General features: G+C 45.0%; 1 protein-coding gene across 3 annotated transcripts in view; it reads right to left on the reverse strand.

The window, feature by feature from the left end:
• The window catches only part of PLXNC1 (plexin C1), a 143097-nt gene that overhangs the window by 27305 nt on the left and 88502 nt on the right, over positions 1-27290 (reverse strand). For 2 of the 3 annotated variants that reach the window (XM_059402345.1, XM_059402344.1), the window contains exons 15-21: positions 26738-26840; positions 23716-23817; positions 23281-23384; positions 19633-19671; positions 19250-19374; positions 17756-17954; positions 12934-13080 (exon numbers count right to left, since the gene is read on the reverse strand). In XM_059402345.1, the coding sequence (XP_059258328.1) occupies positions 12934-13080; positions 17756-17954; positions 19250-19374; positions 19633-19671; positions 23281-23384; positions 23716-23817; positions 26738-26840 (819 nt within the window). Of the gene's footprint in view, positions 1-8531; positions 9220-12933; positions 13081-17755; positions 17955-19249; positions 19375-19632; positions 19672-23280; positions 23385-23715; positions 23818-26737; positions 26841-27290 lie in introns of those variants that run through there. The other variant, XM_059402346.1, reaches the window with a different exon arrangement.

Consider the following 27290-nt stretch of genomic DNA (forward strand, 5'->3'; position numbering starts at 1 on the left):
GGAGTGGGCACTGTGAACCACTCAGCGATGGGGTTCCCCACACCCAGTCCCCTCTCACCCCTGCTTCCACCCACAGCCCAGGAACCCTGGGCCTCTGGGACAAGCTCGAAGCAAAGTCCTGAGCGAAACGCCCGCCACAAACGGGGCTTCTAGAGGCGGAAACACGGGTCCTGCCCTCACAGTCCAAGTAGACCTGTCCCTGTCTCCCCACAACTCTGCATGCTGCTGTCGCACCAGGGAATGAGGGTGGTTACACTGTTTCATGGGGCTTCCAAAGATAAAGACAACTGGAAAGCCCCTCTTAATCAGAGCTCCAGCGATCCCAGCTTGTTTCATAGTTTTATAGGTATTTGTGAAATAACACTGTGACTACCTAAAGGGCACAATTGTCTTTAACAAAAACACCCCTTTAGAGGCAATAAATGTTCTACTTAAAAACATAACCAAAAGGAGAAAAAAAATCTTAACTGGATGTAAAATAATGTAAATCCGCCACTACCTCCATAGCTGGATGGGTGGGAGAAAGGTAAAATGGGATTTGAGAGAGGCCACAGGGAATTCAGAGAGTCAATTCAGACACAAATTGATTTTTTTATACTGCAAACCTTAGTTCCAACAGCAATTTCCTAATGCCTTACCTGGCATCAGGGGCTCCCGAGTGGGCCCCACCTTTTCACCCCACCCCTACCCCCGGGGCTCAGGGAGTGCACACTGGGCTCTGATTTCCACAGGGAAAGATTCCCCCATGGAAGCACCATCTCTCCCCTTACAAACCCATTTAGCCAGAATCTTCCCTGTGCCCTACTCGGTGTTAGGGGCAGGGTATAGGAGGGACCTTAAGATATAGTCCTTGTTTTTGGGTAATTCACAGTGTGTTTGACAAACTACAGCATCACCTTTGAAACAGTATTTAGCCACTAGGTGCAAGGGCATCCCCCTCAGTCAGTGTTGATAGAAAATTCAAGAAGGGAGGCCAGACGGGCTGAGAGCTCTGAGCACAGGCATCAGACCATCTGGATTATCCCCTTATGCTACTTAACTGTGGGAGTGTGGGTAAGTCATCTAATTTCTCTGAGCCTTAACACTCTCTTCCTTCCTTTCTTTCTCTTTTTCTTTTCTTTTCTCTTCTCTTTTCTTTTTTCTTTCTTTTTCTTTTTTCTTTTCCTTTCCTTCCTTCTTTCCTTCTGTACCCACTGTGGGGCTTGAACTCACAACCCTGAGATAGAGTCACATGCTGTATCGACTGAGCCAGCCAAGCACGCCAACACTCTCACTGTTTCTATTTAAAAGGAGTGACAAGACCACCAAATAATGACATAATAATAGCAAATTAAGGAGTGCTTCCTGTGTGCCAAATACTGTTATAAACTATGTCTGTGTATTTGTATTTAAGAATCTCAGAAAGCTTATCTCATAGATTCTATTATTTTCATTTTACAGATGACAAACTGAGGCACAGAGAAGTTAAGGAAATTGCACAAGATCACCTAGCAAGAAAATGGTAGAAGCAGGCACTTAAGCTTCAGGTTCTTAAAACTTTGGTGATCCTGCCTTTCAAAATATGAAAATGTTTTGTAAACTAAGCATGGTCCAGATCTATAGGATGGCAATTGGTCTTCAGTACCCACAAAAGACTAAAGTGCTTGAAAATCTATGCTGGTCTTTTCTCCAGAAATCTGTCCCTGAATAGCTCTGGCTTTCCCTATTTCTTTGGCATAAATGTATCAACAAAGCTGAGACAACAGATACGGTTAGTGGTATATGGTCGTTTAACCCAGTTTTGGCCAATGAGATAGAAAGGGAAAGAGTTTCTACTCTAACAGAAGGGAACTGTAGTATTTGGAGCTGTGGCAGCTATTTTGTAATTAGGTGGGAGGCCAAAGAGGAGCACAGAGATAGTGACCCAGATGATTTATCCCTGGGATACAATGGTTGTTCAACATTCATATATCAATCAATGTGACAGAACAAATCAATAAGAGAAGAGAAAAGAACCACATGGTCCTCTCAATTGATGAAGAAAAAGCATTTGACAAGATATAGCATTCATTCCTGATTAAAACTATTTAAAGTAAACAAACAAACAAACAAAAACTCTTCAAAGTATGGGGTAGAAGGAACATTCCTCAAACTCATAAAATCTATCTATGAAAAACCCACAGTGAATATCATTCTCAATGGGGAAAAACTGAAAGCCTTCCTTTTGAGATCAGGAACACAGCAAGGATGTCCACTCTCACCACTATTGTTCAACATAATACTAGAAGTCCTAGCAACAGCAATCAGACAACAAAAGAAATAAAAGGTATTCAAATTGGCAAAGAAGATGTCAAACTTTCTCTCTTTGCAGATGACATGATACTTTACATGGAAAACCCAAAAGACTTCACCCCCAAACTACTAGAACTCATATAGAATTCAGAATAAACCTAACCAAAGAGGTAAAGGATCTGTACTCAAAGAACTACAGAACACTCATGAAAGAAATTGAAGAAGACACAAAAAGATGGAAAAACATTCCATGCTCATGGATTGGAAGAATAAACATTGTTAAAATGTCTATACTGCCCAAAGCAATGTATACTTTCAATGCCATCCCAATCGAAATTCCACTGGCATTCTTCAAAGTGCTGGAACAAACAATCCTAAAATTTGTATGGAACCAGAAATGACCCCGAATCGCTAAGGAAATGTTCAAAAAGAAAAAAAAAAAAAAAAAAAAAGCTGGGGCATCACATTGCCTGATTTCAAGCTTTACTACAAAGCTGTGATCATCCAGACAGCATGGTACTGGTACAAAAACAGACACACAGACCAGTAGAACAGAGTAGAGAGTCCAGATATGGACCCTCAGTTCTATGGTCAAATAATCTGCGACAAAGCAAGAAAAAATATCCAATGGAAAAAAGAGAGTCTCTTCAATAAACGATGCTGGGAAAACTGGACAACTATGTATAGAAGAATGAAACTTGACCATTCTCTCACATCAGACACAAAGCTAAACTCGAAATTGATGAAAGATCTCAATGTGAGGCAGGAATCTATCAAAATCTTAGAGGCGAACATAGGCATTAACCTCTTCTGACACTGGCCATAGCAACTTGTTTCAAAACATATCTCCAAAGGCAGAGGAAACAAAAGCAAAAATGAACTTTTGGGACTTTATCATGATAAAAAGCTTCTGTACAGCAAAGGGAACAGTCAACAAAACAAAGAGGCAACCCACAGAATGGGAGAAGATATTCAAAATGACACTACAAAGGGCTGATATCCAAGATCTATAAAGAACTCCTCAAACTCAATGCCCAAAAAACAGACAGTCATGTCAAAAAATGGGCAGAAGACATGAACAGACACTTCTCCAAAGAAAACACACAAATGGCTAACAGACACATGAAAAAGTGTTCATCATCACTAGCCATCAGGGAGATGCAAATCAAAAGCACATTGAGATACCACCTTACACCCGTTAGAATGGCCAAAATCAACAAGACAGTAAGCAACAAGTGTTGGAGAGGATGTGGAGAAAGGGGAACCCTCTTACACTGTTGGTGGGAATGCAAGTTGGTGCAGCCACTTTGGAAAATAGGGTGGAGATTCCTCAAAAAATTAAAAATCAAGTTATCCTATGACCCTGCAATTACACTATTGGGTATTTACCCCAAAGATACAGATGTAGTGAAAAGAAGGGCCATCTGTACCCCAATGTTCATAGTAGCAATGTCCATAGTCGCCAAACTGTGGAAAGAACCAAGATGCTCTTCAGCAGATGAGTGGATAAAGAAGATGTGGTCCATATATACAATGGAGAATTATGCCTCCATCAGAAAGGACGAATACCCAACTTTTGTACCAACATGGACAGGACTGGAGGAGATGAAATAATTCAAGCAGAGAAAGCCAATTATTGTATGGTTTCACTTACTTGTGGAGCATAAGGAATAATATGGAGGACAATGGGAGAAGGAAAGGAAAAGTGAACTGGGGGAAATTAGAGGGGGGAGATGAAACACGAGAGACTGTGGACTCTGAGAAACAAACTGAGGGTTTTGAAGAGGAGGGGAGTGGAGGGTTGGGTTAGTGGTGAGTACTAAGGAGGGCACATATTCATGGAACACTGGATGTGGTGCATAAACAATGAATCTTGGAACACTGAAAAAAAAAAAAAAAGATGTTTTTAAAAAAAAAAGAAAAAGAGAAAAAGCAAGAAAGAAAAAGAAAAATAATAAAGATGATGATCCTGATGAGCAGATGGACCAGCCTTGGGCTGCTCATCTCCTAACTTTCTGCACTGGAATGCAATTCCCTTATTCTGGTTTTTCTCTTACTTACAGCTGAATGTATCCAACCTGACAGAGCTCATTGTTGATGCTCAGGTAGCTAAATTCACTCACTAACACCCAGCTATTTGGCTCACCTATTGGGAACAGGGCATTGCAGAATATACAAAATAGAAACCTAGCAGTGATCCTGACTGGGAAGTATTTGAAGACTGGCAGAAAAACTGTGGAATGTATACAAAGAATTCTAATACCAGGTAGAAAATAGTAGGTATAGGTAGAGTGCTTAAGGGGTTCAGAGAGAATTACCTCTAGCTTAGAGGAGGTTTTTCAAAGGGAGAGAAATCAGGGAAGACTTCATGGAAGAAGAGACATTTGAATTGGGTCTGGAAAGGAACTGCACAGGCAGCAGTACACGAGGAGGCCTCTGGACCATGACACAACTGGCTTCAGTTCTAGCTAGACTGGTGAGTAGCAAGCTTCAATCCTCTATTTGGGCTACTAGGTCAGGAAGTCTAGATTAAAAAAAAAAAAAATCCCACTTCCTTTGAGTAGAGTGGAGGGTGGAGGACTTGAAGAACTGTGTTTGCCCTTTCAAAATCACCATCTGCCATCTGAGGGTTTCCATTATTATTTATGGAAACAAAAGCTGAAAAAAAAAAAACCACTGTTTTAGGTTTCTAATAATCACAGCGCTCACATACAGCATGCCGAGCAATTAACCATTACTAGGACTTGTCCCACACGCTGTGCTAATTCATTTACTCCTGCTCTGTGCATTGAAGAATTGCTCAGTGAAGTGGACACTATCATTAGCTTCACTTGACAGGTGAAGAAACAGACAGAAAGATGCTCAGAAATGTGTCCAAGGTCACAGAGCTGCTGAGGGTCATCACTAGGCTATGTCCACCCTCTTAACTGCAAACCCCAAAGGCCAGTCAAGGTGATAAACGTCCAGTGGCAGTCCGGGTGGGCCTGGGGTTCTCGATAAATGCTCTCAGAGAAGGCAGGCTGGATGCAGACAGCCTCGAAGAGGAGGCTTGACCTCCCTAGCTTGGCTTGGCCTGGAACCCCATGGAAAGCACTCAGTCTGGAGAACCCCGTGGGCTGGTGCGAGTACCACCCACAGATATTTTTCTGGAGCTCACACTCAGCCAGAGGAAAGAGGACCTTTCCCAGCCTCTACCGCAGCTCGGCGTGGCCATGAGACTGCACGCTGGCCAATGGGATTAAGAGGACGTGTCCTGTGGTGGCCTCTAGGAAGCTTCCTTACAAGACAGCTGGTGACCATCTGTCCCCTTTTCTATAGCCCTACTTATGTCCTGCTGTCTGGAATGTGGAAGAAGGCTGTGTGGGGGGTGAGAGAGCACTTAAGACCATGAGGTGGCCTGAGGACCCAGAGAAGGGTACTTGGAAGACGCATGGCCCAGAACCCAGAAAAAGGACCAGATGGGAAGGACCTGGTTCTTCCGTAAGTGGGTCACACACCAGCCTGTGTAGGTAGGTCATTGGTCAGATTCATCACTGTGGTCTCCTGTTCACACCTGTCCGGTGGGATGTTGTGTGCCACAGACTATAAACACCGATTACGGGTAACGTCTTTAACAGTAACATGAGGTTTTAATGACAGTGGATTCAGCTGATCAACTCCCTGTATCACCCATCACCAATAAATCAGTGACCAGGAAGAAGGGTGAGAGGACATTGTGCTTAGTAGACCTTACAGCGGACAACAAAAACTGCCCAGACAAGAAAAACTGTCAAAAATAAATGATGAAAACTCCTCTGAGGTGTGGTGGCCGGCCATCTCACATAGATTAGTTTCTGACCTCATAATAAGCCTACAGGGTTAGGTTTTCTGATCACCTGTTTATAGTGGAAGAAACAGGTTTAGAGAGGTTTGGTGACTTGCCCAAAGTCACTAACAGCCCGTCAGTAAAGTGGTTGAGCTTGGCTTCACACCCAAGATAGTCAGACTCTAAACGCCTGCCTCTCAGCACTAAGCTATGCAGCAGCTAGACGGACAAGCACATTCGGGGTTCACTAGAAGGTCTGCCCACCATTTCTTCACACAACTTGGTGGGTTAAGGTAGCAAGGAGAAAAAAAAAAAACAGAATTAGAAATAGAAAAAATAGAAAAAAATAAGGCTGGGGTGGGGAGCTGGCGGGATGAATCAAAGGCAGGGGAAGAGGCATTTCCCTCAACTTCTTGCACACTTCGGTGGGGAGAGGCTGACCCAGCTACCTTATAAATTCCTCAGCCACAGGCTTGGCTCGAAAGGGCAGGGCTGTTGCTGCATCCTTTCTGTAATGCCTTATAATACCTAGAAAATAATTTCTAAAAAAATTTATTACAAGCCAGCCACTTTATTGCAAAAGGTCTTAGGTCAATAATTGCTTTCATTAAATAAAACCTATAAAATATATTTTTTATAATTTTATTTGAAAGCCAAATGAAGGTCAAGAGAAAAGTCTGGGGGCACCTGGGTGGCTTAGTCGGTGAAGTGTCTCCCTTGGCTCAGGGGTCATGATCCCAGGGTCCTGGGATCAAGGCCCGCTGAGCAGGGCGCCTGCTTCCCCCCTCCCTCTGCCACTCTGCGCCTGCTGCCCCCCGCCATGCCCCAACTTGTGCTCTCTTGCTCTCTGTCAAATAAATAAATAAAATCTTTAAAAAAAAAAAAAAAGAGAAAGAGAGAGAGAGAGAGAGAGAGAGAGATCTGGTTCTTATACCAACTGGATTTAGAGGGGTTTGGGGTGAGAGAGAACACGCTTCCAGAGGTTCAGTAGAAGTAGCCTGAGCCCAGAGTTACAAGTCCAAGTCCCAGAAGCTTCTAAGCTGAGGTCTTCCTTAAGCTGGAGTAGGCAGCCCTGGGACGGCTACCACATACCCCCTCTAATGCTGCTCTTGGCTGCCCTGCATCCCTGCTCCCCTCCTTCCCCTTTCCCCCCAACACAGCCCAAAGCTTTCTGGGTCAAGGAGTTTTCCCCTCCAGCCTAACAATGAGGAAGGGAGGCCTTTGCCACCTTGAAGAAAAAAAATAAGTGAATGAAGAGAATTTCCTCAAATGTGAGTTTCTATCACAGAATTTCTATATTTGCTAGCATTTGTTCATGATAGAATCAAGCAAGAATCTGTCTTACTTAAGCCCAGAATGACTGGTTTCAGTACTTTAGGCTTAATATGAATATGTCACGGTTTGGTTTTTGGCAAAGCACTCCCATGAGTTTCACATTGATGGAGAGTGGTAAGGCATTTCCACTGATGTGTCCCCAGAAAAAGAGGAAAGAGACCAAGGCTTTCAGGGTTTTAGGGTTTAGTGGGAGGGCAGATTCTAGTCCTTTTTCTCTTTTATGTCAGGCTCTAGAATAAGAGCTGGCAAACTTCCTGTAAAAGGCCAGATAGTAAATATTTAAGACTCTGCAGCCTGTACAGTCTCTGTTACCACTAGTTGACTTTTCAGTTGTAGCAGGGAAATAGCCATAGACAACAGTAAATGAATGTGCATGGCTGAGTTTCAATAAAACTTTATTTATAACAACAGACAGCAGGGCCACATTTGGCCCACAGGCTCTTGTTTGCTGATCCCTGCTCTAGACAATGGAGCCTTCAAATGAAATGCTGACTTTGACAGTGTCAGAAAAAACATATGGAAAAAAATGCCTTTTATCTCCATCATGATGTGCTATAAAAGTTACCATTCTCTGAGGAGTAGAAGTATAAATAAGGATCCTTAACAATGAAGTAATAAAGTAACATTTGAGCTATAAAGAAGAAAATTAAATACTTTTGTATTTAGGTAACTAAATTATTTCCTAATCCCAAGATTATGGGTATGAGAAGAAAAAGTATGAAGAGGAAAGTCATTTCAAGCACTCATTTAATGTTAATTTTTCATTTTCCACTGCTTGCCATCGACTAGGGAATGACTTACCTAAAATGATTATAAAAAAGTGGTTTCACTTCTTTGATCAGGAAGCTCAGAACAGTAACTACGAAGTTAGTAATGGTTTCAGTATTATTGCAAGTCATAATGGAAATGATTTGTACTATGGTAGAGAGAAAAAGGAAAAAAAAAACGCCCAAGAATTGTTAATTAACTTCACTGTTTCTCCACAAATGCTAGGAGTATTAAAAACAAGACTGCTGAAGTACAAACATCAGGATTTAATGAACAATGGGATGTAATTGAAGTAACAGAGAATGACTTAATCGGGACAGTGGGTTGTTTAATTATGGGGATAATGGATCTTCTGAAAGGGACAAAGTAAATGGAACAGAAGGAGCTGGGGAGTAGTGGGGAGAGCCGCTGTGTTAGAGCAAGCTTGGAGACGTGGAACTCTCACGAGAGACAGCGAGGGCTCTGTTACAGAGGAAACAGTTTATTAAACATGACTGTCCCCGAAATGTAACGACCGGGTGAAAAAGACCCAGGGGGGGCAGGCTGGCATCAGCCGTCACGGACCACAGCGGAGGCGGGAAGATTTCTACAGGCATGTATCTGCACTTTTTCTAAGAATTTCTAATCATCTTAAAGACTTTCACACAGATATGAGAAGGAGGGCAATACTGTGTTTGTCAGAACACTGTTCCCCAGGGTGCCAAGATGCTATCTCTCAGATACAGCAGATTGGCAGGCTCATTTCCTGGGTTTAAGAGTTCAAAAAACCATTTCTCGCTTAACTTTGATTACAAGTCAACCTTCTCTTGCTAATTCAGCACACTTGCTACGAGTTATTGGTATTGGGTTTTTTCATCTCCTCTTGAAAGTGAAGCCCAGGTCCCTTCTTCCGTGTGGTGTGCTTTCCTAGAACTGAAGTCCTCGCGCCTTCCCTGGCTCCCAAAGTTCCAGGGGCTCTGCTCCGAGATCCTCCTTGCGGCACAGGACACGTGCGCACGGAGACGGGCTCCAGAGTCACCAGCCATGAAATCAAACATTGCCTAGAATGTTGCCAAGGGAGAAGAACCACAGGGTAATAAGCCTTACTCCTCTCCCACCGTCCTATCTGAATTCCCTGCTGGTGGAGGAAGGCAGAGTCCCCCCACGCACCATGCATGGGGAGGATGCCCTCCCCGGGGGCATCCAACATTCCAACAGTGGGGGATGAGCCTGCAGGGACAGACTCTGCCCTGAGGGCCACCCTGCAGGGCTCGGAGGGAGGAGAGTGATTCTTGCCGTGCTAGAGCAAGTGTGACTGTGACTCTACGGGGCTTTGCTCAGATTTGAGGAAAGAGAGGAATTCTCCTCCCAGAACCCACCGAACGAAGGATTACTGCTCTGAGCCTATTTGTGAGTATAATGATTTCATGGGTAAGAAATTGGCAGAATGTCTCCATGTTCTAGAAAACACCCCACACCTCAGGGAGAACACATCCTAATCTTAGAGGTGTGAAACCCAACTTCCAGGTGGCTGGGTGAGGGGCTGTGTTGCTGAGCACTGAGCCACACAGGAGGTTGGAGCCTCTTCCAGATGTCTCCCTGTCATGGCACCAAGCTCTGGCATTTCAAGTTGCTTATGTGACGGCTCTCGATTTTCTTCTCTGACTTCTTTTTCCTTGAAAGAATTTACACACACACACACACACACACACACACACACACAGAATGGAGTTTGTTCAGCATACCTTGGTTTTCCATTACATCAACCACCTCAGGCAAATTTAAGAAAATCAAGATCGCAAACCACCGTGCATACATGACTGGGGTGAGGGATTAGCTTGGAGGTGAGAGAGAAAGAGGGAGGGGGAAGAGGGAGGAGGGAGAGAGAGGGGAAAGGGGGAGGGGGAGGAGGAAATAGGGGGAGGAGGGAGGAGAGAGGAGGAGGGAGGAGAGAGGAGGAAGGAGAAAACTATAATATGATGCTTAAGACTGAGGGAACTTGCCTGAAAGGAAATGAAAAACCTTAAATTTTTTTATATTGACCTTCTGCTAACATTTTGTCACGCCAGCATCGCCCAGATCAGTGCCTCCTCTGGAGTTTCTAAGGTAACCCTCTACCATGAAACAGTCAGGTTGGGACAGGTACAATAAAGCATTAAAAATCATTTTGAAAGCGAGGACCCTAGAAACCAGTGGCCCACCCCTTTTCTAGTCTCTGTCTACTGGCAAATCTGAATTTGTAAGGGAAGATTTATCTGGATTTCTAAAATCCTAATTTCCCATTAGCCTTTTCCCCAGGGACTATAAAGGAAAAAAGAATCCAAGAGTCCACAGGAATCCCTTCAACATCAAGAAACATTTTGGTGAGGAGCTGGGAGTTAACAAATCCGAAACACATGGTCTTAATGGACTGTGAAATAAACAATGTTTCAAAATGAAAGGCGGAAAAAGTGTTGCCAAGTCAAGCATTAAAGAGGACTCAAACCTCAGAAGTTGCTTCAGGCATTTGAGTTCTTCCCCCGCTTCCACTCTGGCCCCCTCCTTCCCTCTCCTTCCTGTCGGGGTTCAGGGGTTTACGTTTTCATGAAAGGAAATCACTGCTGGGTCCCCCCAACCTACATACCCTTGCAAATATTTCTCTTTGGGACCCTATGGGGCTTCCAAAATGTTTCAGAGGAAAAGCATACACATCTTTGGGGGTGGGACCTGCATTCCCCGGTCCTAGGTCGAGAAGGATGTCAACAGGTCCTGAGGCAAAATTTGTCTTTTGTTCTCCAAGACAGCCGGGGGCTCTGTCCAAGAAGGCTGTGCCTTGGTCATGCCTGCGCCTGTGTCTGCCTGGGCTTCTTCCCCAGCAGCTCTGATTTCAGTCCTGAGAAAAGGCCCAGACATTGGTCTGTCTGGATCGGCATCTCTTTTTTCTTTTTTAAAGATTTATTTATGTATTTTAGAGATAGAAAAAGAGAGAGTGAGAGAGAGCATACGCATGTATGAGAGCAGGCGGAGGGGCAGAGGCAGAGAGAGAGAGAAAAAATCCCAAGCAAGTTCCACGCCCAGCATGGAGCCCGACACAGGGCTCAATCCCAGGACCCTGAGATCATGACCTGAGCTGGAACTATTTAGTAAAGCTTTACACAGAAAGCCATGGCAGTCAATGTTCTTTTTTTTTTTTTTTTTTTTTTTTTTTTTGAAGACTGTATTTATTTGAAAGAGAGTGAGCCAGAGAGAGAACAAGCAGGGGGAGCAGCAGAAGGAGAGGGAGAAGCAGACTCCCGGCTGAGCAGGGAGAGAGGGGGGACTTGATCCCAGAACCCAGGGATCATGACCTGAGCCGAAGCAGGTGCTTCACCAACAAAGCCACCCAGACACCCCACATTCACTGTTCTTAACCCCTGCGATGGCCCCATGAAACTGGCACTATGATCATCCTTCCCATTTTACGGGTGAGGAGACTGAGGCACTGGGAGGTTTGGAAACTTGCCCCACACCACGCGGATGGGCGCAGGCAGATCACAAACACACCGGAGTCTGTGCCCTCCGCTGCGTGCTGGTTTATAACCACTGCTCCTCACCGCCTCTCAGCCGGGGACAGTTACATAAACAAAAATCAGAACATCGAGAAATGTTAACTCTCTACTCAGGCTCCCGCCTTGCAGACGGCAGTCCAGCGCGGTACCATCTTCAGTGGAGGGTGAACTACCTCTGGCAGGGACTTAGAACTGGACAGGGCTGATTTGTGGTCTATCGTCCCACTAGAGAGCATAACCATAACACGGCCTACAGTGACATGGTGCCTTCCCCAATTAGGGAGTGAATTCTTCCAGGATGATTCCACAGGTCTCACCGTCTAGAGCGAAGCCACAGGAGACTCAGCTCCCTTACTGAGTAATACCCAACCCCACTGTCTTTCTTCCCTCCTCCTCCACTAATGAGATTGTGAAAAAGCCCCGAGTCTCCATAAAGCTAAAGACCAACCTGAATGACAACGATCTCTTTCCCCAGTCCCTACGAACAGAAAATGCCCAAGTAATTCTGGAGATACTTGTCACACTTGGCCCTGTCTCTACAAATCGTGAATGTGCAAGAAACTGCTCTCTCTTCCTTTAGGAAGGGAAGAGGCTGGGGGTGGGATGGGGATGGGTGAAAAGAAGTTCTCGAATGGGTGAAACCCTCCGGCAGCCAGGCAGCCGTCTTCCTGTAGTGATTTACAGCGTTCCTCTAAAAATATCTATGAGATCACAGAACATTAAGTGCGTGACACCAAACATTTGTAACTAATCCATGAAAATAAAGTAAGGGTGTCATGTTGCACGGGGAACACAGTGGAATTTGTCTTGTGTTATCGTTCTAAAATAAGACGGCCTCAATTTGGTTGAAATATATCTTCACACATTGTCTTCCAGAGCAGAGCCGTTTGAGAAATTCTGATTGCAATTATAAGCGCTGAATAGGGAGTACTTTGCATTTCCTTTGACGATGCTGAAAGCTATAAGCTTTCCTGATATTAAAATCTTTGGAAATTGATGAGTACCCCAGGCATCATTACAGTTCCCCCCCACCCAAGTAATTAAAATCTATTATGTGAACACGTGTTAATATTTTATCAACTACTGTTTTTAATTAACTCATCGTCTGAGGCCTCCCGCAGTAGGAACCATGTCATTTTGTTTTAAGTGACCGCCGTTAAAACCCCCATCATCCCGAACGCCGAGCTCCCAGCCAGGCTCCGTTCCAGGGCGGGGTGAGGGGGGTGGAAGGCGTCCCAGCCAACATACCACGGTACTGAATTCCGGAACCTGCCACAGCAGCCAGTCCTCGTTCAGGGTGTACAGGGCTTTGCAGGTGATCACATCCACAGGACCCTTGTTTATTTTCTGGTTCAACGTCGTCACCAGCAAATAGAATGGCTCTCCAACCGTCTCCTTGGAAGAGACACAAGAGTGACAGTCAGCGGTCTGCGGAATCCACTGTACTTTCCAAAGAGTTAAAGTTTCAGTTTATGGCAGTGCGACAGGAGACAGGAGGCAGTGTTTTCTAACAGTCAACATGAGACTCCCAAGAAAACACACATCGCTCCACTCAGGATTGGGCGCAGAACGCAGGCGACGCGTCCTTGCCTCGCTGCACGCGTGCCCAGACGCGCACATGCACACACGCGCACAGAGTCCCAAGTCCTCAGCGAGTGGTTCTTTGATGTTGAAGCTTCTGGAGGTCAGACTGATGCTCATCGGCTGGCTAATGCCTAGAGTAGAGGTGAAGGGTTAACCTTTGCTTACATCCCTATTTAACTGCCTTTCTGAGCAAACCGAAAATAAATGTCATTTAAAGAAAAATACACAACAATTAGCCTTGGTAACCAGAATAAATGTCAGAACATTTTGTACATTGGCCAGGGAGGAGGCTTTTTGGTGGTAAGAGGTTCTAGGGAAGGACGCGGCCTTTAGTTATCACAACTTGCGGCCATTCCGGCCAGCTTGCTGTGGTTTGCAGAGCTGTGGGTGCACAGACACCCCTGAGCACCTTGGTTGGGCGGCTCTTGAACTCCCTTCCCTGGACCAGAGCCACGTCCATGGCTCGAAGGCTTTCCCTGGGGTTTGGCGCATCCCGATCGCATCTGTCTGCAAACATCTGCTGTGGGCACTTACTCCTCGACCGGGGCTTGCCCTCTCATGCTGGCTGAGATGCCTCCAACCTTACAGCCGCCCTCGCTTGCTCACATTCTGAGCAGCTCATGCGGGAGGCTTGTGCGTTCTGCTTCCACGGACGCCTCCCAGAGCAAGCAGCCCTCCATCGGCAGTAGCATGCTCACCAAATAATCAGTGTCTGCCATCAGTGGGCATTAACCACGCACATGGAAGAGGAAGAGCTCAGGCCAGAACCTGGCAGTCAAACCCTTGGTGATGAAGAAGCCAGCCAGACGACTGAGGCTTGAAGCACTGTTTCCAGTCAAGCTTCACCGTCTGGCTTTCAGAGGAGGGCTCCCTGAGCTCTCTCCCCTGCTCTGCCTTGAACAAGTCAATGGAGACCTCTTGCAAGACTCCTGGCATCCCGCGTCCCTACAAGGACACATGTCCTCCCCAGTTCCAGGGCTTCCTTTGACCCCCTCCTGCCACTCCATTCCCCACTGGCTTCCCATCACTTTTCCTGTGACCTTTTCTCCCTGAATCGTCTCACTTAATCCTGTGAGGGAAATACTGTTATGACCATTTTGCACAGGGGTGTGTTGGGGCACACGGAATAGATGTGATTTCCCCAGATCCCACCGCTGACGTGGGATTTTTATCCTTTTCTTCCCTGCTGACAGATCCTTGAGTCTCTTCCTTAGTGTAGGACAGAGGTGGAATGTTCGAAAATTTCCCAGATGGGGAGAGGGTTGGGACTAGCACCTGACATTTCAGTTCTTATGGGACACTTCCTTTATTTAGTGGTTCACAACCACACTGCTCTCTTCTCTTTCCCTCTGCCCTCTGGGGTAATGTCCTGACTGCAAACCTAGAACTTCTACTTCTCCTTTTTCCTCCAGCACACATCAGAGACAGGGGTGGGTGTCCTTGTGAGCCTCGTGGGCCAGTTGGGCCACCAAGGGTGCAGCTGGGGACCACAGGTGAGTTCTGCAGGCCTGTGAGGAGGGGTAGCTACAGACTCGGAGTCTCTGCAGTCAGGAGTTCCCCAGAATTCTCCGGAAAGCCACCAGCCTGAGAGAAGTGATATTTGGTCTTATACTGTTACCCTACTCATGGTTCCAACCCTGGGTAATCATTAGCAGAACTCCCCGGGGGCTCTCATAAAAAATTCAGATGCCCGGGCCCTACATTAGACCCCCAGACCCAGCATGTCAGAGCGGAGGCCAGAGCTTCTGTGGTTTGAACACCTTCCCAGAGGGCTTTGAAAGCCATGAGGTTTTTTGCCACTATTAAACACTAGTCCTCAGTTAGTCCTACCTGCTGGGGCCTTAGGTGTCTTATTAGAGCAGGGAACACACAGCAGCTTAGGTGGCCAGCTGTAGCCAAGCGCACCTGGCCGAGCCCCACCCACCCCGCCCTACCTGGATGGGAACGAAGCTCCACCCCCTTCACCTTCCTTTCCTTTGTGAGACCAGACTCCGGCCCTGGCTGAGCTGAAGACTTTCATGCCCGTGATCTACTTCCAGCCCTAAATCCTCCCTAAGCCTCTAAGAAGGTACCTACCTCCCTGGGGAAGTGGTAGCTAAGCGCTCTCAAACCCTGGTGCCGTCCCTCGCCAGCCATGGGATCTGGGGAAAGTCACCTCTATTCCGCGTGCTCCAAATCCCACCGCCCCCACCAGCCCGTGCAAAGTGGCCATGACGGTCCCTCCCTCACAGGATTAAATGAGAGGCTTCAGTGCGAAAAAGTAAGCAAACCTCCTAGCATGACGTCTGGCACATTCGACAAACAGCAGCTGGCATTACCACGGCACTCGCAGAGCCCTGGAAGCTCAGAGGAGGCGGGCACCTGAGGGTCACCGAGCTAGGGGCATCCGGGCAGATGTCTGTGGAGGCAGGGCAGGGGGACCAAGGCTGTCAGAGCCCCACATCCCCTCAGGCACCGGTTGTGGGAAGTCAGACCCCCCTGTGCCAGAGGGAATTTTTCCACCGAAATTGAAAGCACCGGGCGGCTTGAAGTCACTTCCTCCTGCCAAGCGTGCCGCCCTCATGCTCAGGATCCTCCTGAATCAGACTGCAGGATCGGGACCCTGAATCCTTGGCTCCAAGGAGCCATTTGGGCTTAGGGCCCGGAATTTTGGACCGTCTTACCCCTTGTAGGCTCAAGGGCAGCAAGAGCAAGGCTCCAAGCGCAAGATCACAAGAAAGGGCTAGAAAGAAATTTAAAACCAGTGACGAGGCCCTTCACTCTGTGGATAGAAAACATTTGTCCGGAGAAAAGGTGCCATTCCCAGAGACACACAGCCATCTGGGGCTGAGATGAGTTTAGAGCCCGAACCTGCTGCTTCTAACCAAGACTCCCAGTCCAGTGCTCTTTGTACCACCCCAGGATTCTCAAATGCAAGGCATGGGCAATTATCCTGAGGAGCTTGGCAAACATCGGTTTCTGGCTCCCCCTGCCGCCCCCTCCCCCCACCGCCCGCAACCAAGGGCTTCTGATTCAGTGGTGCTGGTGGTGGGGCAGGAGTCTGACTTTGAAGACCAAGACCCAGCCCTGGGTGTGGGTCTTGCCGGCTCTCTTTCGATGCGGTTGTGGCTGAAACAAGGATGGTGGGAAGCGAAAATATGAAAATATTTGCCCCAGAAATAACTGCTCAACACCTCCCCAAAGCGTATGATGATTTATACCAAGTAAACAGAAAAGAAGGCAGATTTCATTAATCTTAATAAATGGGTAGCGCCTTGGGAGAGGACGGCGTTCGTAAAAAAAAAAAAAAAAAAAATGTGCATCGACTTGTAAGATTGCATTAAACATTAAACTAAGCACAGTCTATTTAAAGTGCTGCTTTTGGATCCAAACTTAAGTAGCACTGTTAAAACCTGTGGCATAGCAGTGTATCTTACTCAAAGTTTAATTAGATTTTGGAACTGGCTACAAATACACAATTATGCAGTTTTGCTGGAATCTGGATGGCTGGTGAAATTAAACAAGGATAAGAAGCTTCTGTACCAGGGGCCTCGGAGGGGCTGAATGATCGGGTTCAACGGGACACTCCCTCTTGTCCTATTAATATTTTATACCAGTAACGGTCAACATATACGGAGTGCTTTCTTGGTGCTAAACCACTGCACCCATTCTCTCATCTGGGCTTCAGAGTAGTCCTAAGATAGGGCTCTCGGCTCTAAACCCAAGGCTCAGAGAGGTGCAGAAGCCTCCTCTAGCGGGGTACGGGGTCCAGGTGCGGACCGGACAGCAGGCTCCAGGAGCCATGACCTTGCCCGCTGAAGTCTGCGCCAAGTTGGCGTTCAAAATGATTTTAAGATTCAATCAGACTACGACCACATTCATACAGTGATTCCAACAAAGCAAACTTGAGGGGCAGGCGGCTCTTTGGGGACTTGCTAAACAGATGGAATAATGTGGGATGACTAGTTAGAACTGAGCATAAACAGCTTCCGGTATGAGGAGGTAAATGGGTATTTCCAAGATGTTTCAGAGGCCCTGCACGTACTGGGTTCCCTTCAATATCGGAAATATCCCCTCCACCCAGGACATTTTCTGGTTTCTGGTTGTCAATTACTGATGTGAGGGTGGGCTAAAAGTCAGTGGCATAAAATCTCAGTTATGCAAGATAAGTAAGTTCTAGAAATCGATCGTACCACGTCGTGCCTACTCTGTGGGGCACCCCTTAAAAATCAAGTAAGAGGATAGGTTTCATGTTGTTTTTTACCATAGTAAAATTGTTTAAAAGTGAAAAAGAAAGATCTAGATGAACTGCATTTCCATAGGCCAGTTCCAGCAAAAACAATTTTATTTTCTCCTCCATGTGCTCCTCGGAAGGACCGTGTCTACAAGAGGTTAAATGCTGACACCATGGAGTGCTCAGGACTTATCCTGGCAAAGACATCAGCATCTGTTAAAAATAACCACCTATTGTCTTACCTCTGACCCTGCCGCGGGAGGTGACACTTACCCGCAGAAAACCGGAAAGGCAGACGGACATCCAGTTTGTGAGGAGTTTCTCGACCACAGACTCTGTGCGTCTTAGCATGAGTTTCGGCTGCATGTTGCTGGACTGTTCCATCAAGTCCCTGGTCAGCACCTCCAGGATGCTGGTCAGATAGACCAGCTTGGTTTGCAGTGCAATGGTCAAGAAGGAGGCAAACAGACACCTGTTTAAAAACAGAGCCTCGGTTACAATACTCAAGACATCGAGACAACCCACTGTCCGTGAGCAGATGAATGGATAAAGAAAGTGTGGTGTATGTGTATACACACCCCCCCACACACGCACCCCAGAATGCTGTTCAGCCATACAGGAGAATGAAATCTTGTCATTTGTGACAACATGGATGGATTGTGGATGGATTGTGGACCTTATGCTAAATGAAAATATCAGAGAAAGACAAATACTGTATGATCTTGCTTATATGTGGAATCTGAAAAAAAAGAAGAAAATAACCAAGCTCATGGAAAAAGAGATCAGATTTGGGGTTATCATAAGTGGAGAATGGAGGGGGAATTGGAGGAAGGTGGACAAAACACAGAAACTTCCAGCTACAAGATAAGTAGATGCTACGGACGTAACATACAACACGGTGACTACAGTTAACACTGCTGTATCATTTGAAAGTTCTAAGAATAAATCCCAAAAGTTGATTTTTTCCCCCTTTTTCCTGTATCTGTATGAGATGATGGTTGCTGACTGAACTTGTTATGGTCATTATTTTGCAACAGGTGCAAGGAAGATCATTGTGTCATACATCTTAAACTTAGAGTGCTGTATGCCAATTCCATCTCAATAAAACGGAGAGAGAAGAAAAAAACAAGATATACAGACGACAAAGAACCACATAAACAAAGGGCCTTGGTTAATGAGGTTAACTATCAGCCGTGACTAGGTTGACGCTGATGGGAATTTCCATGGAAGCTGAGGGGCAATGGGGTGCTGTCCTATGGGCACCTGGGTTCTTTTTAATGTCTTAGGTCAACCACCTTTGTCCTCATCCCATAAAAACCATGCACCGGTGTTAACCCAAGCACATTTTATGTCTTTATGGCTCTTAAACTTAAGCCAGAGTGGTAAACAAGAAGTGAGTATCTTTCCCAAATTTTTAGGTGTTTTAAAGACCGAAAATAGCACTTCTGCTTTTTTGAGTCAGGACTCATGTTTTTTCTTGGTGTTGGGGTTTTTCAGGGCTTTCTTTGTGGGGAAGGAGGAGTGTGTGTGTGTGTGTGTGTGTGCGCGCGCGCACATGTCTTCAAAACAGAATTGTATTGGGGTCATGTGACCTAAAATGGAGCTATCATGGTTTCATGACCCCGATTAGACAGCCTCTAGATAAATCCATGTTTTCAAGGCATGTGGACACCAAGTTCAGGTTGTGGTCCGAAAATAAAATAAGGAGCTCACATTTTTATTTTCTGTATTTAATGACTTTCAAAATGTAAATAAATTGACTAATACCTGTCCTTCACTGAAAAGTTCTTCTGCTTCTCAAGGGTGTGGATGACAGTCACAAGGAAACTTTTATTACAAATCAGAGCATCCAAAGCTGTGAGACTTTCATTCTTGTCAGTGGCATCTCTATTCTGGAAAAAATAAATGAATATGCTATGATATGATATGATGTGATATGATATGATATAAAATAATATAATAATATAATGTTAAAAACTTAAAGTTAGAAGGTAGATCCACAATGGGTTTTCCAAGACAATGAATTATTTAATACTGAATCCATGATTCCAAAAAGCTCACAAAAATTCAACAGTGGAGATGATGATGAAGGGGAGGACACTATGAAAGGCAGGCAGTCATGGGCTAAAAATGAAAACTTATAGACTTACATGCATATCTTCAGTGAAGATGTGTGTGAAGCCACCTGACTGAGAGGAAGGAGACACTTTTATTATTCATAACATCCAAAGGAAATGAATAGTGTATTTTTGTTACAATACCCAAGTCCATTTTAATAAAGCGGAGACTCTGTTTGCTAATCTGAAGAGCCCCGGGCTCACGTTCATTTTATATCCTCTAATACATAATAAATAATTATTCAGCTCTCAAGAAGCCCCGGTGAGTTCTGAAAGCCTCTAAGAAGCATCGTTACCATTGCATCGGTTCCAGTTTGGGTAGAGGAAGGCATCTCCCACTTTCAAAGAACAGACTCAAAAGTGAAAGAAGTGGTAAAGAAGATTATGCAAATGTGCAGACCACTCCTGAAGCAGTTTGCCCCCTTGGGATAAATACTGAGTTGTGTCCCGAAGTTTCTATAAGTCTTAGTTTTGTAGTATCCAGTGTCTCAAGAGACTGTGCCATGGAGATGGGGTAAGCGGGGCAGTTATAAGTTAGAAATCTGGAGCTGAAACTTGGGTTTCAGTCTTGGTTTTAGCACCTACTGGTCACATGACTTTGGACAAGTTATATAAGCTCTCTGTGCCTGACTTTGCTCATCTGCAAAGTGGGGACACTCCTAACTCTCATCTCCTAGACTTGGTGTGAAAATAAAATGAATGCATGCACAGTAAGTTCTATCTCAGCCAAGTTTATTGCTTTTATCACTAATTTATGGCAAACTAGATCACAGTGTTATTGTCCTGCTGGTTTCCACAATTATTTTTATGTGCTACGCTACGTTGCTCCTGGATATAAACTTTTCAATTTGAGTTTCCCTTTTTAATGTATCATAAGTCTTCTTGGAATTAAAGGATTAAATTTTAAAAGCATGCTGAGTAAAAATGAGTCAACAGAATGAAAATAAAAACATGAACATTCAGGTTTTTCTCTTCCTCTTTTTTGGGGGTAATATTTGAAACTTTAGTCTATTTTCATACCTCATTAAAGTAAATTTCTTCTGCAGAGAATTTTTGCTTTATAGTTTCAAATTTGTTAGCTTAAGCAGAAGACCTCAAACTATTTTGGTCATACCCTCCCTTAGTAATATGCAGAGAACTCATACCCTGGGTTTGCATTTTCTAGGTCCTAACATTTTTCTGCTGAACCAACTTGATATGGACGACAGTTTAAACAGATCGATTCCTGACCTTAAATAGGGAAATGCCACCACAGCTCCCTGTGTTCTAAAGCTCCTTCCTCCTTTCATTTAAATTTCCCTCTTCTAGGAGATGGGATGCACTGCTCACCCTTATTTTTGCTCCTATTCTAAGCAAAACAAAGTAGTCAATACAATGAAAAGGGAAACTGTGAAGAGCCAAAAACCAGCACAGAGCCAGAATGGGTCATACGTCGGCCTCTGCGAACCTACCATTTCCTCTGGTTCTGTCTACTGGTGTCCAGTAGGTGCTGACTGCTCAAGTTCTCAGTCTACCAGCTGTCCCCAGGCCTAGAGGATGGGGTTCCTGATCTATGACATCGCAGACTATGTTCCTCCATCCTCTAGACCTTTCATTATAAAGTCCATTTTAACTCAGGTCTTGCTAGGGTTCTGATAGTGATGCCCGTTTTTCCTGGTCTTCTCCTTTACTGACTCCTCCTGACTTCAGTCTTCCTGGCTTTCCCAGTTGCTCTTCGAGATTACACAGAACCCTGAGTTAAGTCTGTTTGGCTTCCTGCAACTACAGATGACCCTTGATCAATGTGGGGTGAGGGGAGGAACACGGACCCTGTGGGTAGTCAAAATTGGCGTGTAACTTTCCCCCAAAACTTAACTACTAATACATTGCCTGCTGCTGACCAGAAGCCTTACCAATGAACACACATTTTGTATGTTTTCTGTATTATATACTGTATTCTTACCATAGAGTAAGCTAGAGAAAAGAAAATGTTACTAAGAAAATCACAGGGAAGAGGATATACATTTATAGGACTGCACTATTTGATTGAAAAAAAAATCCATGTATAAGTGCACCTGTGCAGTTCAAACCTGTGTTGTTCTAGGGTCAACTGTATCTCTCTTCTAAAATAATACAGCCTTTTACCCGGGATTTTCTTTTTCCCTCAAAACACTCAACTTGCAATAGCGTCTTTTGCATTCATCACTTATCTTGCTCTTGATTACTGAATTTAGAAGATAGGACAATTTCTTTTTCAGGCCACAGATGACTCTCTTCAGCACTCAAGGGCAATCATTAACTGTAAAAGCCCACACAAGCCTCGTGTGGATGGTAGAAATCGCTGTTGTTTTATTCCTATTAAATTCTTAATGGGGATCTCAGATAGCTGGGAAATAGGACTCATGATGTCCTGCATAGTCATCCTGATTCAGGGAACTGAACTTTCTCCCTCGGTGGTGTTCTGCCGTGGACATGGGTGGGTGAGGGGGCAAATACAAGCCTTGGTGCCTGATTCTCTGGGAGGAGAAGTTTAAAAAAGTATATTTACAAGCACAAAAAAATTGAAATCTTATTTATAGTTTTCTTGATTTACAACACCCCCCCCCCAAAAAAAAAATATATATCAATATCATGGGTGTTTTATTTGGTGGACATTTTATGGAGCTATCCCAACCTCCAGACACAGCATCACATATCATGGTGTCCGCTTCTAGAAATATAGAGAAGCTGGAAATTGCTTACTGCATGTGTCTGAGTTTCTGAACCCTAGGCTTTGGGCCAATGTAGCTGAGAAGCTTCAGGTAAGGTGATACAGCTCTGTTTTGACCTGGCTTTGCTCAGAAGTCTAGATTGAAATATGATCGTCTGTGTTGATGTTCCAGAGTTTGGGCCCTTCTGTGGTCACCAGTGAGCGGAGTGGGGCAGGGGTAAAATCAGGATGTGAAGGTGGGGACGGGCAGATGAGTGTACTTTGCTCAAGACTCGGGAGTGTAAAGGACAAAGGCTGAGTGAGTAGGAGACAAGATGGAGGCGTCAGAACAGAGCAAGATGAAAACCCAAAGGGCTAAAGGAGACTGCTCCTCGGGGTCCCAGGATGTATTCGTCAATCATTTCGTGCATCTATTTCTATGAAATGAGGATGATATGGACTGATCAGCAGAGAACAACTGGTGGAGAGAACCATGAAAAACTCAACATTGCTAAAAATGGCTGCTATCAACTCAGATTCCATACATGTCTCCCTCCCTTCCTCCTGGCCCACAATACTTTTCATTTCCAATTGAGAAGTAATAGTGAAAAATCTAGTAGCTGCAATGGAAGTCATGCAGATAAACACAACAAATTGGCCAGCCCACAATTTATTGATTTTTAAATAAACTAGCTCGCTTCCCAGCTACAAATTCAGCTCTAAACAGGTAGTAAAATAAAACAAAAATCATCACTCTGAACTTCTGTCCCTCCTAGGCTTTTGTTACTGGACAAAGAATAATCGTCAGTGACCCATCACTGCTTTATGCCCTAATCAATCCAATTAATAATTATCCTTCTCCCTGCTCTGCTCAAACTGAAGCCCTTATTTCATACCAAGCACATTATCTATAGCTGCCTTGGAAGAAAACACCCGTTTTTTGATGAGAGCAACAAGCTCCTTCATTATTATTCAAGACTCAACCTTAAGGAATATGATCAATGCTCTTTTACCTCGGGGAAGAAAGTTCTCAGAGCAAAATGTTTGTAGTCAAGGAAGGGAACGGTTCCAAAACTATCAACCACATCCAATTTATCCATCTGCAGCTCAGCAAAGCCTGCAAAACAGAATCCCAAGAGCAATATTTTAACTCAACAAACAATGGATAAGATCTTCTGCTGTTTTGTCTAACACGGAGGATGACCTTGGTTTTCATTAAAGAAGAAACAATGGATAATTACTTGGTTGGCTGCAGAGCAGAGCTGAAATAAACACAGAGCCAGGCCTAGACCCCACCGCTCAGATGTCTTCTATTATACAACAGTTCTTGTTACTCTGGCCAGCTCCATTTAACGGGGCGGGGCATGGTGGTAGTGAGAAGATTGTTTAAAAAAGGAAAAAAAAAAAAAAAAAGCTCGTTTTTCCACAAATAAAATTTTGGAGCCTACCATCACGTATCTCTTTCCGGAGCTCACTCTCCAGGAGCTCCAGCTGTTGGCTCTGTTTGCGGCTCAGCTCCTTCGATTTGTGCCTGGTTACCCCCACGGCCGCTGAGAAGACAGAAATCTAGCATCAAATTGACACGTTAGCTTCAAAAACAAAAAGGAAAACGAAGCCAACCTTGACGTTTCTTTTACAGAGAAAGAGAGAGAGAGACAGAGACAGAGACAGAGGAAGAGAGAAAAGAACAGCATTTAAGAGGTGGAATTTATAAAGGGAAAAAGTCCCAGTGAGGGGTCACTCTAAAGAGGAAGATGCTGAAATGTAACAGGGAAACAGAAAACCACCCACCTTAAAAGTAAGAACTAAATCAAATAACCTCGCTTGTAACCAACGATCCCAGCTGGCTGAAAAGTAATGAAATAAGCCACGTTTTCCCTGCAGCCACAGTGGCTGATATTGTTCCATTCTTTTTTTCAATGTTTCTAAACATCCCTGGAGAAATAAAGTCAAGCCACAACTGCAGAAGGAAATCACAGATCCACAGCGAGCTCCGTAAGCAAACTTGCATAGATCAAGTCGGCTGACATTGGGAGCGGTCCACAATGAGCCCTGGCATCTGGGACATGGTTTCTTCCCCATTTTGTCTTGCTTCTAACTGTGCTGTTGAGACAGTGCCCTGAACACTCTCAGTTCACATCCCCACTCTGCCAACTATGAGCTGTGTGACCCCGGGGTAAGTTCCTTAGCATCTCTGTGCCTGGCTGCTTTATTGGCCAAAGGGCTCACACCTCACTGTGATGTTGAGACGAATGCAAGAAGTAACTCACAGAAAGCATTCAGAAGTTGTTTTTTTAAAAAGAATATTCAACAATGGTCAACTGCGTTATTATTCTGGAAAGGTTTCCCTCCTTTAATAGCAACTGCATGATCGAAGGACCCGTAGATATGAAGGATCCTGGAGGAAGCAAAACTCAGTGCGGTTCTTCACTGGATCATTTCACAAACTCAACAGTCTTCACCCTAACATGCACTATGCATCTTCAAAAAAGGATGGGGCGCACAGTGATTTCCAAACTTATGTGGCCACGGAACCTCTTCCTCCAGGAGCATGACTTAGGGTCAGCATCCTTTGGGCCACATTTCAGGTTACAAGGGCTCAGGGCAGGGAAAGGCAGTGAGGCTGTGGCACCCACCCAGCAGTAGGTTTTTATTGGCTGACAACTGGGGAAGCCACAGTGGAGATGTTCAGAAGGTGGCAGGCCTTGGCCAGGACGCTTTGTGTTTTCACTAATGACGTGACCGATGGGCTAAAATACTTGTACACTTTACACCTGCTCAAGCTGCTGGTCACCCATAATGGCCTAGAATCATGGCAAAAAGGGGATGAGAATTTTAAAGGGCACTGCCACTACCAGTGGAGCCAAAGCTATGGGTCAAAGTGAGCCCACCTCACCGTAAAGAGCACAAACAACGTCTATGACACAGTGAGGGGACAGGAGCGCTGAGTCACACACGGCACAGGAAGAGATCAGCGGCTGCTAGTAAGTCACAAAGCAGAGAGGACTTTATGGGGAGACTGCTGTCTACAGCTGCTTGCCACTGGCGGATTCTCAAAATAGAGCTCAGTGTTTAGAATTTATACGTAATCTTCTTACTTGTAGGCAGTGCCAGCCAGGACTTTATTAAAATATCAAGCCCAATTCTGGATTCCAGCTACAGAACAGGGGTGGACAACGTGAGAAGAAGCCCCAAGACAATACCTGAAATGACCATCCACAAGCCAAAATAGGGCCTCTGCAAAATGAATTCATTCCATCGGGCCAGTTAAACACACACAGAAATCTTTCCCTCTCTGGACTGAGAACCCACCGGGAGAAAGGGCCGGGCCTTCCCTTATGCTCTCTAGCTCCGGAGGCTTGCACTGTTACCGACAACACATGTGTTCAGTGGGTGTGGGGATGGATGAATGAAGGAGTGGATGGAAGGAAACAGTAGCAACTATTAACAGAAAGTGCTAGAAAGGCAACACCTGTGTGAAATCAACAGATGGGAAGTGCTCTCTCAGTTGGTGGAGAGGGGTTCTATTTCTGAGATGGGCAAGGGGAAACAGACTTTGGATGAAAAGCAGCTCAGAACCAGGTCACACACTAAATTGTTACAGGGGTCTGGTATGCAGGTGAGTCATGTGGCCCAGGTGGAGACAACAGGGAGTGGTGGGGACTGTGGCAAAACCCCAGTGACCACATGCCCTCCCTCATGGTTCCACTGCTATTCAGCTCCTGTAAACTGATGCTATGGAAAAGTGGAGATGCAATGAGCCAGATCTTTCAAATTTTCTAGAGATATTTTTAAAAATGTGACTCAACTTAAATTATTTTTTAGTTGAAGTACAGTGGACACAAATGTTACATTGGTCTCAGGTATACAACATAGGTGGCTCACCTAATTTTAAAATGCTATCAGCTACTTCATAGTTTAAAAAATGCTGTGTGGGCCAAACAAAACAGATTGGTGGCCCAGATTCAGCCAGCAAGCAACAACCCTGAGATTGCTGTGCTCGGATGAGCCTTGCGACATTTTAATAGATGGTACAGATCGCGCTTCTAAAAGGTAGTTCTGCCAGGAAAAGCAGAGCTGGGGTGGGAGCAGGGGGTGGTGTTTGGTGAGGTGAGAAGGCAGGAGGAGATGACCAGATCCTGAAAGTCCAAAATGCCAGAGGAATTCTGAAAGAATAATGTAAATGGGACATCTGTCATCATGATTCACAGTATTGGGGAAGAAAAGTGGACGATGTATCTCAAACACCAAGATGCCACCTTTGTAATCCAGCTTTGTATTGATGAGGCATCCTAAAGAATGCTTCGAAAGCCCTCAACATGTACCTGTGATTCCTTTCCCAAAGTTGTGATTTGGGTTTTCACCCATTAGTACTTAATTGAGGCAGACAGTTCCTGAAAGCTGAGTCTGCTGGCCTGACGAGAGGCCCCAGGGAATCATTTCTCTGACAAAATCGAATAGGACACTTACCAAAGATGACAATCACTAGCAAGACGGGAAGGACAATCAGAAAATACCAAGTGGTAGGAACTGTTTCCTGCTCAACGTAGAGCTCCAAGTTTCCCAGTTTGACCTAATGGGACAGAATGTCATTAGATTCATTGAGTTCAGCACCATATTTATGGACACATTTTTTCCTCCAGATCATTTCCCCCAAGATACAAAAAGGTGACAAGCTAGGTGGGATATATGAATTGAAGTCCCACCTCAGATGGGTTGGTTATGTGAACTTGAGCACATCGAGAACATTCACTGTGCCTCACTTTCCAAATATGTCAGTTGAGGAGCACTGGACTGCACCTGAAGATTTTAGAATTGAGTCCTCTTTGCCCTAGGGGTTTAACACAGCCTTACCTTATCTTTACCTTCCTCATAAACCAAGATGCCACCTTTGTAATCCAGCTTTGTATTGATGAGGCATCCTAAAGAATGCTTCGAAAGCCCTCAACATGTACCTGTGATTCCTTTCCCAAAGTTGTGATTTGGGTTTTCACCCATTAGTACTTAATTGAGGCAGACAGTT

The sequence above is a fragment of the Mustela nigripes genome, chromosome 6, assembly GCF_022355385.1.
Source record: "Mustela nigripes isolate SB6536 chromosome 6, MUSNIG.SB6536, whole genome shotgun sequence".
Taxonomy (NCBI): domain Eukaryota; kingdom Metazoa; phylum Chordata; class Mammalia; order Carnivora; family Mustelidae; genus Mustela; species Mustela nigripes.